Source organism: Canis lupus, chromosome 19, assembly GCF_048164855.1.
Source record: "Canis lupus baileyi chromosome 19, mCanLup2.hap1, whole genome shotgun sequence".
Lineage (NCBI taxonomy): Eukaryota > Metazoa > Chordata > Mammalia > Carnivora > Canidae > Canis > Canis lupus.
Window position 1 is genome coordinate 46,079,157 of NC_132856.1, and position 16,267 is coordinate 46,095,423.

The 16,267-nt window shown below is 54.5% G+C and overlaps 1 protein-coding gene across 1 annotated transcript; it reads right to left on the minus strand.

Annotated features, from left to right (window-relative positions):
- Window positions 1-5,588: 5,588 nt before the first annotated feature.
- Window positions 5,589-11,393, minus strand: TMEM59L (transmembrane protein 59 like). Its single transcript, XM_072786680.1, has 8 exons — window positions 11,148-11,393; window positions 10,085-10,241; window positions 9,874-9,983; window positions 8,209-8,361; window positions 7,326-7,428; window positions 6,668-6,785; window positions 6,443-6,560; window positions 5,589-6,211 (listed from the first exon to the last, which is right to left on the minus strand). The coding sequence occupies exons 1-8, from the start codon at window positions 11,307-11,309 to the stop codon at window positions 6,083-6,085; spliced, it is 1,050 nt and encodes a 349-aa protein (XP_072642781.1). The 5' UTR covers window positions 11,310-11,393; the 3' UTR covers window positions 5,589-6,082.
- Between the last annotated feature and the right edge of the window lie 4,874 nt (window positions 11,394-16,267).

Sequence of the window (16,267 nt, forward strand, 5' to 3'; positions counted from 1 at the left end):
CAGGTGCCAGGTAGGTTCCTATCAAATCCATGAAGGCCTTCAAAGCAGAGAAGCAGCTATAGCAAAGGCCTGGAGGCTGGACCACTCACTGATTGATATTAACGCAGGAAACAATGAGGACAGGACTCATTTTGTCTTCAGACCAAAAGGTATAGGAGGGACATAAAAGGAAAGGTGGCTGCCAGGTTGGCAAGTATTGAAAGCCTTTTTTTTTTTTTTTTTTAAGATTTTACTTATTCATGAGAGACACATGAGAGAGAGAGAGAGAGAGAGAGAGAGAGAGGCAGAGACACAGGCAGAGGGAGAAGCAGGTCCCACGCAGGGTGCCCGATGTGGGACTCGAGCCTGGGTCCCCGGGATCACGCTCCGGGCTGAAGGCAGTGCTAAACCACTGAGCCACCCAGGCTGCCCTGAAAGCCTTTAAAAGGTAAGCAGAGGTGGGGCACCTGGCTGGCTCAGTTGGTTGAGCGTGTGACTCTTAATTAATCTCAGGATTGTGAATTCGAGCCCCACTTTAGGTGTAGAGATTACTTAAAAATAAAAAATCTTGCTGAGTGAAGTAAGTCAGTCAGAGAAGGACAAACATTATATGTTCTCATTCATTTGGGGAATATAAATAATAGTGAAAGGGAATATAAGGTAAGGGAGAAGAAGTGTGTGGGAAATATCAGAAAGGGAGACAGAACGTAAAGACTGCTAACTCTGGGAAACGAACTAGGGGTGGTAGAAGGGGAGGAGGGCGGGGGGTGGGAGTGAATGGGTGACGGGCACTGGGGATTATTCGGTATGTTAGTAAATTGAACACCAATAAAAAATAAATTAAAATAATAATAATAATAATAAATAAATAAAATAAAATAAAATAAAAAATCTTGGATGAGCACTGGCTGGGTGTTATACTATATGTTGGTTGGTAAATTGAATTTATTTTTTTTAAAGATTTTATTTATTTATTCATGAGAGAGAGAGAGAGAAAGAGAGAGGCAGAGACACAAGCAGAGGAAGAAGCAGGCTCCATGCAGGGAGCCAGATGTGGGACTCGACTCTGGGTCCCCAGGATCAGGCCCTGGACTGAAGGTGGCACTAAACCTCTGAGCCACCCGGGTTCCCGAATTTATTTATTTTTTAATATTTTATTTATTTATTCACGAGAGACACAGAGAGAGAGAGAGAGAGAGAGAGAGAGGCAGAGACACAGGCAGAGAGAAGCAGCCTCCATGCAGGGAGCCTGAAGTGGGACTCAATCCTGGGACTCCAGGACCACGCCCTGGGCCGAAGGCAGGTACTAAACCACTGAGCCATCCAGGGATCCCCAGTAAATTGAATTTAAATAAAATATTTAAAAATTAATTTAAAAAATAAAAATCTTAAAAGTAAATAAATAAAAGGTAAACAAAGGAAATCAGGTGGTGTCCAAGGGCAACAGGGAGTCCCAGGCGGTCAACAGGGGAGGGACAAAGTTTAACCCCATGTAGGGAATGGACTTGACGAGGTAAGGCTGCTTCTAGAGTCTGAGACACAGGGAGACATTCAAGGAAAAATAATTAATAATCACCTGCCCCATGCCAGGTCACATGGAAGACTCTTGAGAGCTGCCTTCACAGAGTATAAAATTATGTTAAAGAACAATAGCCAAGCTGTGGAAGGAGCCTCGGTGTCCATCGAAAGATGAATGGATAAAGAAGATGTGGTCTATGTATACAATGGAATATTCCTCAGCCATTAGAAATGACAAATACCCACCATTTGCTTCAACGTGGATGGAACTGGAGGGTATTATGCTGAGTGAAGTAAGTCAATCGGAGAAGGACAAACATTATATGTTCTCATTCATTTGGGGAATATAAATAATAGTGAAAGGGAATATAAGGGAAGGGAGAAGAAGTGTGTGAGAAATATCAGAAAGGGAGACAGAACATGAATACTCCTAACTCTGGGAAACGAACTAGGGGTGGTGGAAGGGGAGGAGGGCGGGGGGTGGGGGTGAATGGGTGACGGGCACTGAGGGGGGCACTTGAAGGGATGAGCACTGGGTGTTATTCTGTAAGTTGGCAAATTGAACACCAAAAAAAAATAAATTTATTATATAAAAAATTATGTTAAAGAAGGTCGACCTTGAAACAAGTGACTATTAATCAGCTATAAATGTTGTAAGTGTAAGGACAGGAGCCGAACATGGGGATAACAGGGAATGCTGGCCCACTCTCAGGAGGCCAGGATGTCTTTTGCTGCGGAGATCTTTTAGATGAGCACTCAGGCAGAGCAGGACTGTGAGGGAGTTCCTGGCATAGGGACATGTAAATACAAAGGTCCTGGGGCAGGAAGGAACAAGGTAGGCTTCAGGAAGCCAGAGAGAACCACTGTGGCTGGATCATAATGAGCAATGGGGAGAGCCTCCATAGACATGGTTGGAGATGTTAGCATGGCCAGACTGGGGGATGCCTTATTGGTATATGTGGCTGTTTAGACTCCTTGTGGCAATAGTAAACCCCAGAAGGGAGTGATATCTGGGATCAGATTGCTTTCTCCTGACAGCTCCAAGCTCCTACATGGAGCTGGAGAGTGGTTGGAGGGGAAGCAGGGAGCTCCAAGGGGAGGTGGGGGCAGTTGTTGAACAAAAGGTAGTAGTGGCCTAGACCTTGGTGGTTACCATGGAGATAAAGAGAAGCGTGTAGGCTGGAGTAGGGGGGCGGGGAACAGGCCCAGCCAATGGGATAAGGTGGAAGGACAGGGAAGACTCAAGATGCCAGCCAGGTGTTCGGAGCCATTGAGATGAGAGGCTGTGGGCAGGGCGGGTATATGAGGGAAGGGACCCTTTGAGCTGGACTGAGCAGTTACAGTAGCCATGTAAATAGTGGTGATGGTCACACAATATTGCAGATGAACCTAATGTAACAGAATTGTACATTTAAAAACTGATGAAAGGGACGCCTGGGAAGCTCAACGGTTGAGCGTCTGCCTTTTGCTCAGGGTGTGATCCTGGAGTCCCAGAATCAAGTCCCACATCGGGCTCCCTGCGTGGAGCCTGCCTCTCCCTCTGCCTGAGTCTCTACCTATGTATGTGTGTGTGTGTGTGTGTGTGTGTGTGTGTGTCTCATGAATAAATAAATAAAATATTTTTTAAAAATAAAATAAATAAAAATAAAAACCGATTAAAGTGGGGCACCTGGGTGGCTCCGTTGGTTAAGCATCAGACTCTTGACCTCACCTCAGGTTTTTTTTTTTTTTTAAGATTTTATTTATTTATTCATGAGAAACAGAGAGAGAGAGAGAGAGAGAGAGAGAGAGGCAGAGACACAAGCAGAGGGAGAAGCAGGTTCCATGCAGGGAGCCCAATGTGGGACCCAATCCCGGGTTTCCAGGATCAGACCCTGGGCTGAAGGCAGAGCTAAACCGCTGAAACACCCGGGCTGCCCTCATCTCAGGTCTTGATCTCAAGGTCATGAGTTCAAGCCCCATATTGCACTCCACGCTGGATGTGAAGCCTTAAACAAAAAAATTTTTTAAAGAAAAACTTTTGGGGGTGCCTAGGTGACTCTAGTGGTTAAGCATCCGACTTGATTTTGGGTCAAGCCATGATCCTAGGGTCATGAGATCAAGCCCCACATCAGGCTCCGTTCTCAGTCAGGAGTCTGCTTGAGATTCTTTCCCTCTCCCTCTGCCTCTCCCCCTACTCCTCTCTCTCCCAAATAAATAAATAAATCTTAAAAAAAAAAAACAAAAAAAACCTGATTGGGCAGCCCAGGTGGCTCAGCGGTTTAGCGCAGCCTTCAGCCCAGAGTGTGATCCTGGAGACCGGGATCAAGTCCCACGTCAAGCTCCCTGCCTGCTTCTCCCTCTGCCTCTCTCTCTCTTTCTCACTGTGTGTGTGTGTGTGTGTGTGTGTGTGTGTGTGTGTGTGTGTGTTTCTCATGAATAAAGTCTTTAAAAAAAATAAAATAAAATAAAAAATAAAATAAATAAAATAAACTGATTAAAATGTGATATGTAGGGATCCCTGGGTGGTGCAGGGGTTTAGCGCCTGCCTTTGGCCCGGGGCGCGATCCTGGAGACCCGGGATCGAGTCCTACGTCGGGCTCCCGGTGCATGGAGCCTGCTTCTCCCTCTGCCTATGTCTCTGCCTCTCTCTCTCTCTCTCTATGTCTATCATAAATAAATAAATAAAATATTTTTAAAAAATGTGATATGTATATTTTTCCCATCATAAAAAAATAGAGGGAAAACCTTAAAGGTACACTAACTCTAACAAAATAGAATGGGAACTGGAGTACTTCAGTCATACTGGCCACATTGCAAGGGATCCATAAGGACATGTGGCTGGGGCTGTTGCAGAAAGAATGCTTCCATCACCGCAGGAAGTTCTACTGGGCAGCACTGGTCTGCCACTGCTTCTTACCACCACCCAGGTATCATTTCTTGGCAACATTCCAAGGGGCTGCCTTGAAACCCCACGAGGACCCAGAACAATACCTGGAGGACTCAATTGTCTCTTAATGTTGAATCCTGATGCTCATGATCAGGCAGGAGCTGCTCAGAATTGATGCCTCAGGACTTGTAGCAAAGGGGCTATTTGCAAAGGTGTTAGCAGGGTTGGGTAACTGACATGAGGGGGCACAGCACCCTGGGTGAGCAGTAGTGGGGATCTATGACCATGCATAGGCTGAAGGTTGGGGGGATTCAGGGAGGGACACTAGGAAACATCCTGACTTTTCACTCTTCCTTCCTCCTACCTCCTGCCTGTGCTGATCCCTGCCCACCCTACCTTCCTCCCCGGCTGACTCTAGCAAAAGGCAGAGTGCCCAAGTGGATCACCACCTCCTGGGACACAAAGCAAGGTGAAGGGTGGACAGCCAATAATCAGCCCCACTTGGTTCCCTCTAACCCCACCCCGCCCCCACCCACCTGTCACCCATAGGCCTCCATTAGCCTCTGACCACCACACCTTTCATCCCAAACTCTCCCCAGGAATCTGTGGTTGCCAGCAATAGAAACCACTTCAATTGACTGAAGCTATAAGAGGATTTATCTGGAAGGATATGTGGGAGTCTGCAGAATGGGCAGGAAGGATGGAGAGCCGTGGCTGAGGCCTCATCAGGGTAGGCTTCTCCTTTCCTGCAAGACTCCTCTCAAATGCAAAGTACAGGGTAAGAACGCCAAGTCTAGATCCCTTGGATAGGGAAGGGGATAGGACCCACCATCATCACTCTGCAGTTGCCCCCAGTGAGGCAGTGTGGGACTTGATCTCCAAAAGAAAGGGGAATGGCAACCAGATGGTTGCAATGTTAACAACTATCCTCCTCAAGATTCAACTATGCATTTCATAGGAGGGATCCTAAAAGGGGAGCAAGAAGTGGTACTGACCCATCTGGGCCAAGTGAGTAGCAAAAGTCACTTTCCAGGGACATCCCTAATCAGAAGTGTGAGATGGGCTGGGCAGCAACAGAGGGTCTGTCCTTCTGTAAGCCATGGGGAGTTCCCAGGGCTGTCCCCATCTCAGAAAGGGCCAAGTGGACACGGGTCATGGCCATGCTCAGACTATTCTCCCATGGGCAGATGGAAAGACAAACAGAAGTAGGCTCAGTCCAGAATATCTTTTATATACATGGTTTATTCCTTCTGACCCCCATGTTGCAACCCCAGCCTCAGTCGCCCTCCCAGCATGGAGCTGCACCCCCACCAACTCTCTCAAGGGGCCTCCTCTCTTGGGACTGGATCTCTGGAGGTGGGGTGGGGAGGAGGGAGCCCTAGCACAAGGTGGTTCCCCTGTGCCCTCAGCCCCCACTCTCCAAGGGAGAAAGGAGGAAGGCAGCACAGAACAGGTTTGAATACTCAAGAAGCTACAAGATAGAAGACAAAAGTAGCACTCTGGGGGAGGGGAGCAGGGAGGAACCAAAATCAGACCCCCCCCCCAGTGGGGGCATGGCAATTCCAGGACCCAGAGGGGCAAAGAGCGGGACTGGGGAAAGGAGGATTGGGGGTAGAGGAGCCCAAGGATGGTCCCACCCTGACCTGGATTCCTGGGCACAGAGCAAGTGAGGCCCGAGGAGCCCGTGCACTTGGTGATGCATGGGCAGATGAAGACCTACAGCTTGGTCAGGTCCAGCTTCAGCTTGTAGGGTGGGGGGCTGTCCCCAAAGGCATGCGATGGGGGAGGATACAGGGGCCAGTCTGGCTCTACCATGAAGCCCTTGTGCTGCTCCAGGGTCAGGGGCTGCAGGGGGAGGAAGAGGGAGGGAGGGCTACTGAGCCCCCACCCTGCCAAGGCTCCTTCCCACCCCTGATCTCAAGTCACCCCAACTAAGGGTTGGCTCTGTTCCCCCCGCTTCATAAGGAAGTGAAGAAACTTGCCCAGTGTCACACAAGCCAGAGGACCCTGCCTCCAGGGGAGAGTGGGTGGCCCAAGGAGCAGCCCTCTCCCACCCCTCCACCCGGCCCCGCCCACCTGGAACTTGAGGTGCTGGCCAGGTGCGGTCACCAGGGTGGAGCAGCTCAGCCACAGCATCACCAACACAGAAAGGAAGAGGCAGCAGGCCAGGATCCAGCGAGGGAGCCCTGAGCGCCTGGCCCGCCCAGAGCCCAGAAGGCACGCTCAGTGGTCCTAGTGGAGTTTGGGAAACCCTCCCCTCCAGCTACACTCCCATCCCACCCCCAGGGTCCTGCCACCCACCGGGACATGCAACTGAGGAAGTCGTTGTCCTGCAGCTCATCAGACTCCACTTTGGCCTTACTGCTGGTCTTGACTCGGATCTTGGCCTTCCTTACCTTGTCCAAGGGGCCTACAGGGTCTGAGAGACAGGTCACCTCTTAGCAGCCCCCAGGCCACCCCCAGGAGGCCACAGCAGCCATGGAGAGGAGAAAGGTCAGGACCTAGGGTAGTGGGACATTGAGCCCTAGAGTAGATCAGAACCCTGGGAAATGGACTGTGGAACCCTGGAGATAGACCATGGAATCCTATGGAACCCTAGGAGATGGATCATGGAATCCTGGGAAATGGACCATGGAGCCCTAGGAGATAGACCATGGAATGGAGGAAGATGAATCACAAAATCCTGGGAGACAGACCCTGGGAGGTGGACCAAGGAAGCCTGGGAAAAGGATCATGAATCCCCAGAAGAATCACAGAACCCTGGAGATGGACTGTGAAATCCTGGGAAACAGACCACAGAACCATGGGGGATGGGTCATAGAACCCTGGAAGACTGGCCAAGGGACTCTAAGAGTTGGGAGACAGAAATCCCATTCCTAGAGGGTTCATTTGCCAAAAGGATTCCTTAGAGCAGTGGAGCCACCTGTGGAAGGAACATTGGTCTAGACCTGGACCTTACCCACGTGCACCTCCAAGGCCTCAGGGTGGGACCCCCGCCAGGTCACTTCTACTCGCTGCAGACGGGCCCCCTCATGCCCTAGGCTCTCTACCACAGGCTGGGTCTGGGTCAGGAACAAGACAGCATAGAAGAACCATTTAGAAAGGCGCCACCTTGGCCCTGGGAAACACATCTCTATATCCCATGCCCAGCTGGCACTTAGTTCCACTGGGTGCAGAGAGGACACCCTTCCATGGGGCTGTGGGCTGTGACATCAGGGATATGGTTCTCTGCTCGTGGGCATCTCAATTCCTCTTGACCCCATCCTTTAGCTCCTGAAGGAGAACACTATCTAGACCAAGCCAATAGAATCACAGGGATTGGCTGAGATGGTCACATGACCCAGCCAGGGCCAATCAAAGTAAGTCCTGATTTCGTTAAGACTTCAGAGAGGTTAGGGATCCCTGGGTGGCGCAGCGGTTTGGCGCCTGCCTTTGGCCCAGGGCGCGATCCTGGAGACCCTGGATCGAATCCCACATCGGGCTTCCGGTGCATGGAGCCTGCTTCTCCCTCTGCCTGTGTCTCTGCCTCTCTCTCTCTCTCTGTGTGACTATCATAAATAAATAAAAATTAAAAAAAAAAAAAAGACTTCAGAGAGGTTATCATCTAGAGCCTTAGGCAATTACCCAGCTTCAGGAGGAAAGAGCTGGCCTGGGAATGCAGCCCCCACAAAGGAAAGCAGAATCAAGTCAAGGGGAGGGAGACAGCAAACCCGAGTCTAGCTGTGTCTGAACATTGATCACCTGAGGACTTTGCATCCCATGAGCCAAGAACCAATGCATCCCACATTCTGACCCTGATCACCTGCCTACCACCCTGGCATGGCCCCTGCCAGACCCCTCACCTGAAACACGACCACCTTCCCATTGTCAGTCTGCAGGTAGTACGTCCAGGTGGAGGAGACAAAGCCCTGGGCTGAGTTGACGAGGTCATTGCAGAGGGTGGAAAACAAGTCCAGGAGCGAAAGGGCCCCACTTGGAGCTTCCAAGACCTTTCTCTGCCGAGGGAAAGCCCAAGGCAAAGACATGAGGGAGGTGAGTTGGGATAATTCACCATGATTAGAATTTGCTAAGTGGGTTGGGGCAACAGGGCTTCATACCATGAACGTTGCATTTGGCTCACTGTTGCCCTTGGAGAAGTGGATTGCCCTCTCTGAGCCCTAAAATGGGGATGATGCTTTTCCATCATGGGGCTGTTACGAGTTTTCTACTAGATGATGGCACAGTACAAATGCCTAATATGTAGTAGCTGCTATTATTTAAATTTTCACATCATCATTCTTATTTTGACAGTGTCAGGAAAGAATTTGGAACAGAAGGGAATGATAGGGCAGCCCCGGTGGCGCAGCGGTTTGGCGCCGCCTGCAGCCCGGGGCGTGATCCTGGAGTCCCGGGATCAAGTCCCATGTCAGGCTCCCTGCATGGAGCCTGCTTCTCCCTCTGCCTGTGTCTCTGCCTCTCTCTCGGTCTCTCTCTCTGTGTTGCTCATGAATAAATAAATAAAATCTTAAAAAAAAGAAGGGAATGATAGTGCAGCATGCTTTTATGAACAATGAAGGCCTGGAGGAAGTGGAGGACAATGGGTGAAGGGGAAGAGCTTTCTGGGGAATCTCAGTCCATAGATCTCTGGATGTGATAAATGACTTCCTGTGCCTTAGTTTCCCCTGACACAGTGTTTCCTAGACTCACTCATGGACATACCAGGTGATCAGTTGTTATTTCTCCCTGGGGTAGGGGTGAGGGGGTTGTTCTTCCCCAAAACTCAGTTCTCAGTGCCCCTTCCCATGATAGTGACCACCTGTTCACCAAAAGGAAAGTGCTTAGACCTGCACCTGGCATGCAGTAGGTGTATTCAATAAAGTTAGCTATGATAGCTGAAGATGAGTGAGGCGAGGGGTGGTCACAAGCCTTGGTGGTACTGGCTTTAGACCCCATCTCTAGGGACGCCTAGGTGGCTCAGTGGTTGAGCATCTGCCTTTGGCTCGGGGTTTGATCCTGGGGTCCCAGGATTGGGTTCTGCATCAGGCTCTCTGCAGGGAGCCTGCTTCTCCCTCTGTCCATGTCTCTGCCTCCCTCTGTGTGTCTCATAAATAAATAAATAAAATCTTAAAAAAAATAAATCCCATCTCTTATACAGCCCTAACTGTGTGACCTCGGTCATTGCTTTGTGGGCACAAAATGACAGTGACACTGTCCCAGGTGCCTCTAGGTGGCACGAGGAACTTGGGACAGGCTGTGGTCAGGACTGGACCAGGGCAAATAATGGATAGACTCTGGCTGTTTCCTGCCATTTACTCCTTGTAAGGTGATGGGAGGGGAGAGTACTTCCCATATCACAGAGATGATAACTGAGGCTTGAGACAAGCCATGACTCCATCGAGGATACCCAGTAAGCAAGCCCAGAACTGACTACAGAGCCTGGGAGATTCTGGATGTGAGTGCAGATTTGGGGGGCAGCGCATAGAGAGGAGGGGGAAGGGTCCCAGGGCCGCAGGTGGGAGGGCACCCACCTTCTGCTCTGGCTCAGGCTCAGGTTCAGGCTCCGGCTCCGGGTTCTGGCTCCAGCAGCCCTCGCTGCAGGCCTGCTGCTCCGTTTCCTTCACATAGGCCTCCACACAGGCTGGGGGTGAGGTGGGAGGGGGAGGGGGCAGAAGGGGTGACTGGAGGGTGACCCTTCCCAGGCCACCTCTCCCCACCTGGGCCCACCCGGCCAGCCCTCACCTGCTTCACACTCAGTCTGGGTGGCATTAGGCTTGGAGCTCCTTGCCACAAATCGGCAGATGGAGAAGAGGCGGCAGCCACGCTCACAAGCGCTGATCAGGACAGCCCTGTCATACTCATATGGGGACTCAGAAGGTTCCTCCTCCTCAAGCTCTGCCTGGGAGAGGAGACATGGGGGTTCAGGCCAAGGGGAGGGGCAGGAGGAGGTCTGCACTGGAAGCACCCCACTCAGAGCAGGACATAGATTCGTTGTCCTCTCCTCCTCCTCCTCCCCCCCCCCAAATCCAGAGAGACTGAGGTAGGGAGGGGAAGGCTAAGAATATCAGTGGGGGTTCTTAGCTCCGAGGAAGAGAGGGGGATGGACCATGGAGGACACTGGATTTGGGCAATGGTTGTAAAATGGATAAGCTGGAGAGAAATGCACCCCCCTCCGGCCCCCACATCAAGAGGGTAGGGATTGAGGGGGACCCTCAGGCCTGAGAAAGGAGGGAGGAGGCTAAGAGGAGGAGGTTCTGTCATCTTCTCTGGACCGGGAAAATGGAGATCCAGCTGGTAGGGGTGAGGATATGAATGGGGGCTGGTAGCTCTTGGGGGGGGAGTAGGGAGGAGGATGTGGAAGGAGGAGGAGAGGACCGTCAGACCCAAGGGATGTGGGGGATGGGCGCCCCTGGGTCTTTGCGCAGCAGAGCGGAGCCAGAGCCGGCGAGATGGCCTAAGAAGCCTCAGTCCCCTCTCCTTTGGGGCCCCCCCAACTCCGGATTCATCGGAGGGCCTCGCATCTCCAAACCCTCTCCCATCAGAGGGACCACCCCGCCCCTCCCCCACGGGAGAGACAAGCCCCATCTCCATCGGAGGGACCCCGACCCCAGCGCTCGCCTCGACAGAAGGGACTCCAGTCCTTCCCTCACCAGAGGGACCCACTTCCATTGTTGAACCCCTGTCCCCTACTCTTCCCGCTCCGAAGCGTCCTTATCTAGCGCTCGCAACAGAGGGAACCGCAACCCCAGCCCCTCCCCCACCGCAGAGATCTCGGGATCTCCGGCTGGCGCCGCATGCGCTTCACCTGCGAGAGCTGCGGACCAGGATAGCGGTCGCGGCACCGCAGCTGGCAGCTCTGCGTATCCCCCAGTTGCGGGGCGAAGGGGTCGCGGGCTGGCGGCGCGGGGGTGGCAGGTGGAGGCTGCAGCAGCAGCAGCAGCAGCGGCAGCAGCGCGACCGAAGCCATGGCCGTGCCGGGAGCGAGGGGCTCGGGGGACGCCGGCTCCTGGCAGGCACCGAGGATGCAGCGGTGGCGGCGGGGACCGGGTCGCTGACGTCACCCGAGCGAGGCAGCCTGGGAAGGGGGGGCGGGGGGATGCGGAGAACGGGCGGGGGAGCGGCGCTGCGGCACCGTCGGGGTGCGGGTGGGGCGGGGCAGGTGGACCATGATCCCCCGCCGGCTGTCCCATCTCTGGGGTGCCGTGACACCTCTCTCGTATCCACGGGCTAGAGGACCTGTGCCAGCGCTAAAGGGCCAAAAGGAAACAAATAGAGTGATGGGATAGGGTTTCTATTGGCCAGGGGATTCCGGGAGGGCCTCCCCGAGGAGGCAAAATTGAGCCGGCCACGCGGGGAGGGCGATCCAGGCAAAGGGAACACCGAGTGCCTTGGGGCGGGCAAGAGAGTTGGAAGAAGAGGTAGGAGGGCGGTGGCGCTGGAGCCAGAGACTGGAGATGGAGTGACATGAGTGGGGGTCACAGCACTGGGTTAGCGGAGGCCTCAGGAAGGTCTGTGGTATCGTGTCCTTTGCCACCCTAGTGAGGGGGGCAGCAACTTTGTAATTGGTTTGCCCCTTGTAGGAAGCCCTCGCAAGCCTTTCTGTTCCCCCCAGCCTCGCCCCCTTCTGGCCCAGCCCTGATCCACCGGCCTAAGGGACCTAGAGCTCTCTACCCCAACTGGGGGCCTCTCCGCCCGGAGCTGAGTGGGAAGGGGCACAGAGGGGCAAGTATGTGCGGGTGGGAGTGCTGCTACAATTCCTAATTCTTGTGGGAAAACTTAGGATCGACAGGGACACTCCTGGCTTCCATAACTCCCATACTCCAAGGTGACAGATTGTAGCCCCGTGAATCTCGGTTAAAGAGGTCTCCTTCGCTTCCTCTCCATCTGTCAGGCATGAAGGGGGGGGGGCGCCTCTCTAAGGCTAGGTGCTCTGCAAAGATGACCCCCCCTCCCTGCTGGCATGCCCCGTGCAGGTGCCTGCCGAGGTCGCGCGGCCGCCCGTGTGGCTTCCATCTACGCTCCGCCCCCACAGACGGGGCGGCAGCCGCTGGAGGTCGGCGGGTCAGAGGGCGCCGCAGGTTCCGGCCGAGGAGGAAGGGACCCCGGGGGGGCCTGGCGCACCCCCTCCCCTGGCCGGCCGCGGCACTTTCATCTCCGCGGCCTCTGCCGGCCCCCACGTGGCTTAATCAGGCGCGGCTGTGCCTGGCGGACCCTGAACATCTGGATCCCGGCGCGGCCCCTCCCCCGCCCCGCCCCTCCTGGGCTGCGCCGCTGCGACCCTGCGCCAAGGGCCTCCAGCCCGCGATTTTCGCGAAAGCGAGGGAACCCCCGGGTCTAACGTCCCGCGAGTCAGGGCCTGTGCCTTGGGAAATAGCCATTGGTTAAGATCGATGCTGTCTCCCATTTCACAGGTGGGAAACACGCTCCAGGACCCCTCTGCAGAGCTAGGATTCAAGCCCACACATGTCAATTCAGAGCCCTGAGCGCTTAAGCTCCCTCACAATTACTGTGCTTCATTCATTCCAAACAAAGCCCTTCCCAGGTATTTTCTTGCAACAACCCCTAAGGAAGTACCCGTAGCGTTGTCTAATTTACAGATGAGGAAACTGAGGCTCGGGGTGGGAGAAGGAGTGGGCCCAGATACAAGCGAGAGAAGCCAAGGGAGGCGGGCGGAGGTTGGAGCATCGGGCACAGGAGGCGTCGCTTAAAGCGCAACAGGAAGGAAGGACTTCCCGCATCCTCTGGCAGAAGGGGAAACTGAGGCCAGAGAAGTCGGGGCGCTGGTCTAGGTTGCCTGAGTTGAACCAGAGGGCTGGGTTGCCGCCCCCCCACCCCCCTTTCCGCTCTACGAGGCCGCTGGGGGCGGGAGCGGAAGGAGGACTTGACCCTGGCCCCCCAGGTGAGCCCCCGCGCCCCTCCTGCCGTTCCCGAGGGAGCAGGTCCAGGTGAGGGGCGGAGGGCCGGCGGGCGGCCGGGGTCGGGTTTCAGGAAATCCGCCGACATTCCTTCGGGGCTTAAGAGGGAAAGTTGACTCGGCGCCGCCCCTCGCGCCCCCCCACTTCCTACCCCCCGGGGCGGCCCGGCCGGGGGCGGCAGGCGCGGGGCGCTGCGGCCGGCCTGGGCGTGAATCAGCGGCGGGCCGGGCGTCCGGGAAGCGGCGGCCGAGGTCAGGGCGGGCATCGGACAAGCGCCCTTTGTCCCTTGCCGCCCTCACCACGACCCCGCTGACCCCCACCCTCAAGCTGGGTACAGGCTGTGGAGGAGGCACGGCACCCTGGCGCCGGCGCTTGCTGACAGTGGGGGTGGGGGGGAAGGGGCACAGCTGTCACCCCCCGTACACACACCGCAGCTGGCGCCTCCTGCAACCCAGACATCCGAGGTTCTCCAGGATACAGAGGGGCAGAGAACGCAGGCCTCCGTGGCGGGGGTCCTGACCTAGACCTAGGCGGCACTCCTGAGGTCCCACCTCCAATGCCTACGGGGTCTGAATTTTTCAAGCGCAGTGTCCAAAGTTTTGAACCTAGGCATCCCAGCTACCCAGGCTCAAACTCCAGGGTAGAAATGATAAAGCCCCACCTTCTCCCGAACACAGGTCTTGAACCTAGGTTCTGCTGTCCCAACCTCATGTCCAGGTCTGGACCCACATTGCCCCTGTTTCCTGGGAATGCAGGCCTGGAACACATGGGCAGAAAATCCTATACTGAGGGGCCCTGAGCATGGGGTTCTCAGCATGGGAGAAGCAGTTCTGTGCTCTGCTCACTCCCACTGGCTCTCCTTTCCTATGGGCCACTGAAGGTGCTATTACCACTGCCTTTTCCCCTGTGTCCCCTCAATGCTCTCCAATTACACAGGGAGCTAGGGCTGGACGGTCTCCCCCAACTGAATCCTTAGATGCAGAGTGTGCAGACTAAGAAGGAGCCCTCCCCCTGCCCTGGGAGGGCCCTCTCTTCATCTGCCCCCTCAGTACATTCCCAGCCACCTTCAAGGACTTGGGTCAATATTTGCCAGAAGTTCCGTCAATGCTGGTTTCCCTACCAGTGCAAAAGGCTGTGGGACTGGGAAGGAAAGGGTTAAGCGGCTGGGAGCACCGAAGTCAGGGAAGCCAGCACCTGGGGGTCAAATCTCTTTCCTTAAAGTCAAAGGTATGAAGTGAAGATTACCCAGGGGATAAAGGGCTTGCTAAGGGCAGGGCTGGGCAAATGATCCTTACCCTTCTATGGGTAAGGACCAGAGAGGGATGGCTAACAGCTTGGGTCACATAGCAAGTCAGGGGTGTGGGTCTTACTGGGACCCCAAGCAGCATGATTCATTGGGATTGAGTTTTCTTGCCACTTGGAAGAACTGAGAATTCCCCATCCTTCCATTTTGCAAATATTCCTTTAGCTCTTCTGTGGCCCTCACTGGGCCCAGCATGAGGTCCTAATGGCTCTCAGGGCACTCAGAGTTTTAAAGAAAATAAGTCTCAAGAGAAAGACCAGGTTCAAAGAGCTGTGTTACAAAGACAACTTTAAAAGGTGAAGGGGATGAAGAGTGCCTGGAAAGGGGGGGGCTCTGAGGTGACACTTGACCCGTGACCTGACGGAAGAAAAGGTGCTAAGTGGGGGGTGGGGGGGAGATGTGGGGGAAACGCATCCCCGCAGAGGGAACAGCAAATCTGCAAAGACCCTGTGATAGCAACAAGCATGGTGTGTTTGGGAAACAGGGCTGCAGTGGCTGGAGCGAAGTGAGGGAGAGGAAAGGGAAAAGGAGAATGAAGGAGAGGCAGGGAGAGGAGGGGGGATAGGGTGGCTGGGCAGAAAAGACCTGCTTTGCTTCTTTTAAAAGCTCCCTCTGCCTGCTGTGCAGACAAGGGCAGGAGGGTCGCCAGGGAAGCCCAGGAGGAAGCCAGGCAGTATCCCAGAGGGAGATGGTGGGGCCTGGACCCGGATGGGGTGGGGAGAAGGGGTCAGAATCTCAGAATGGGGATGTGTTTTGGAATCAGAGCCAACAGGATTTGCTGATGGATTGGACGTGGGGGATGAGCGAAGGAGAGAGTTGTCACGCACGCCTCCAGGTCTCTGGCCCGAGCACCTGGGTGGGTGGGGGAACCTTTTCCCCGAAACCCAGGGATGACTGGGGGGAGGAGCAGAGATTGGGAGGAAAATATCAAGATTTCACTCCAGGAGCCTGAAGTCCTCCAGGAGGGAGTCAAACTTTGCAGGGCAGAGGTTGTGGGGGAGGGACGTGGGTATGCTGGAAACACAATTCCAGTCCAGAACTGCCACCGCCTCTTAACCCTCTGGATCACCTGGCAGGTGGAACTATGGCCCCTTTTTTCAGAGGTGACAAACTGAGACTGGGGACCATCCCTGCTCCAAAAGAACATGCCTCCAGTGCCAGACACTGTGCCAAGGGCTTCAACTGTGGCACCTTCTGTAACATTTCATCCTCTCACAGCTGGCTGGGAGCTGCCTACTGTACAGAGCAAAAAACTGAGGCTGAGAGGCCTGATTGCATCAGTAAATAGCAGTGTACCACTCCAGGGCTTTACTCTCCCCCTTATAAGCCCATCCAGAATCCAGATCCTGGGTGTGCAGAGCCTCCAGGATCCTGTCTTCCAATCAGTCTGGGGTCTAAACTGGGGATTCAAGTAACAGGGGTGGAGGGTAGTCTTGAGCAAACAATGTGGGGACTCCTGAGTCACCCTCAGACACTTTTACCCTGTTGACTGGTTAGGGATCTGGAAAGAGGGTCCAGGCCTCTAAGGGAACCCCCCTGTAAGGGGAAGTTAGAGCCCTTCCTCTCTCTGGGCATACCGCTGGGGGCAGGGCTGAGACTCCAACCTCGGGGCTGGAGGCTCCCTGGAACTCTCATCCCCCTTAGCACCCCCTTAGCCTCGCCTTGGAGGCCAGGAGCCCTTCTATCGGGCGCAGAATCGGGTGCTGC

Excerpts from the sequence above, each read along its gene's own strand:
- TMEM59L (XM_072786680.1), bottom strand. The coding sequence starts at position 11,309 with ATGGCTTCGGTCGCGCTGCTGCCGCTGCTGCTGCTGCTGCTGCAGCCT. Across the intron at positions 9,984-10,084 it reads CCAGACTGAGTGTGAAGCAG|CCTGTGTGGAGGCCTATGTG; the intron begins GTGAGGGCTGGC and ends CCTCACCCCCAG. Across the intron at positions 8,362-9,873 it reads AGCCTGAGCCAGAGCAGAAG|AGAAAGGTCTTGGAAGCTCC; the intron begins GTGGGTGCCCTC and ends TTCCCTCGGCAG.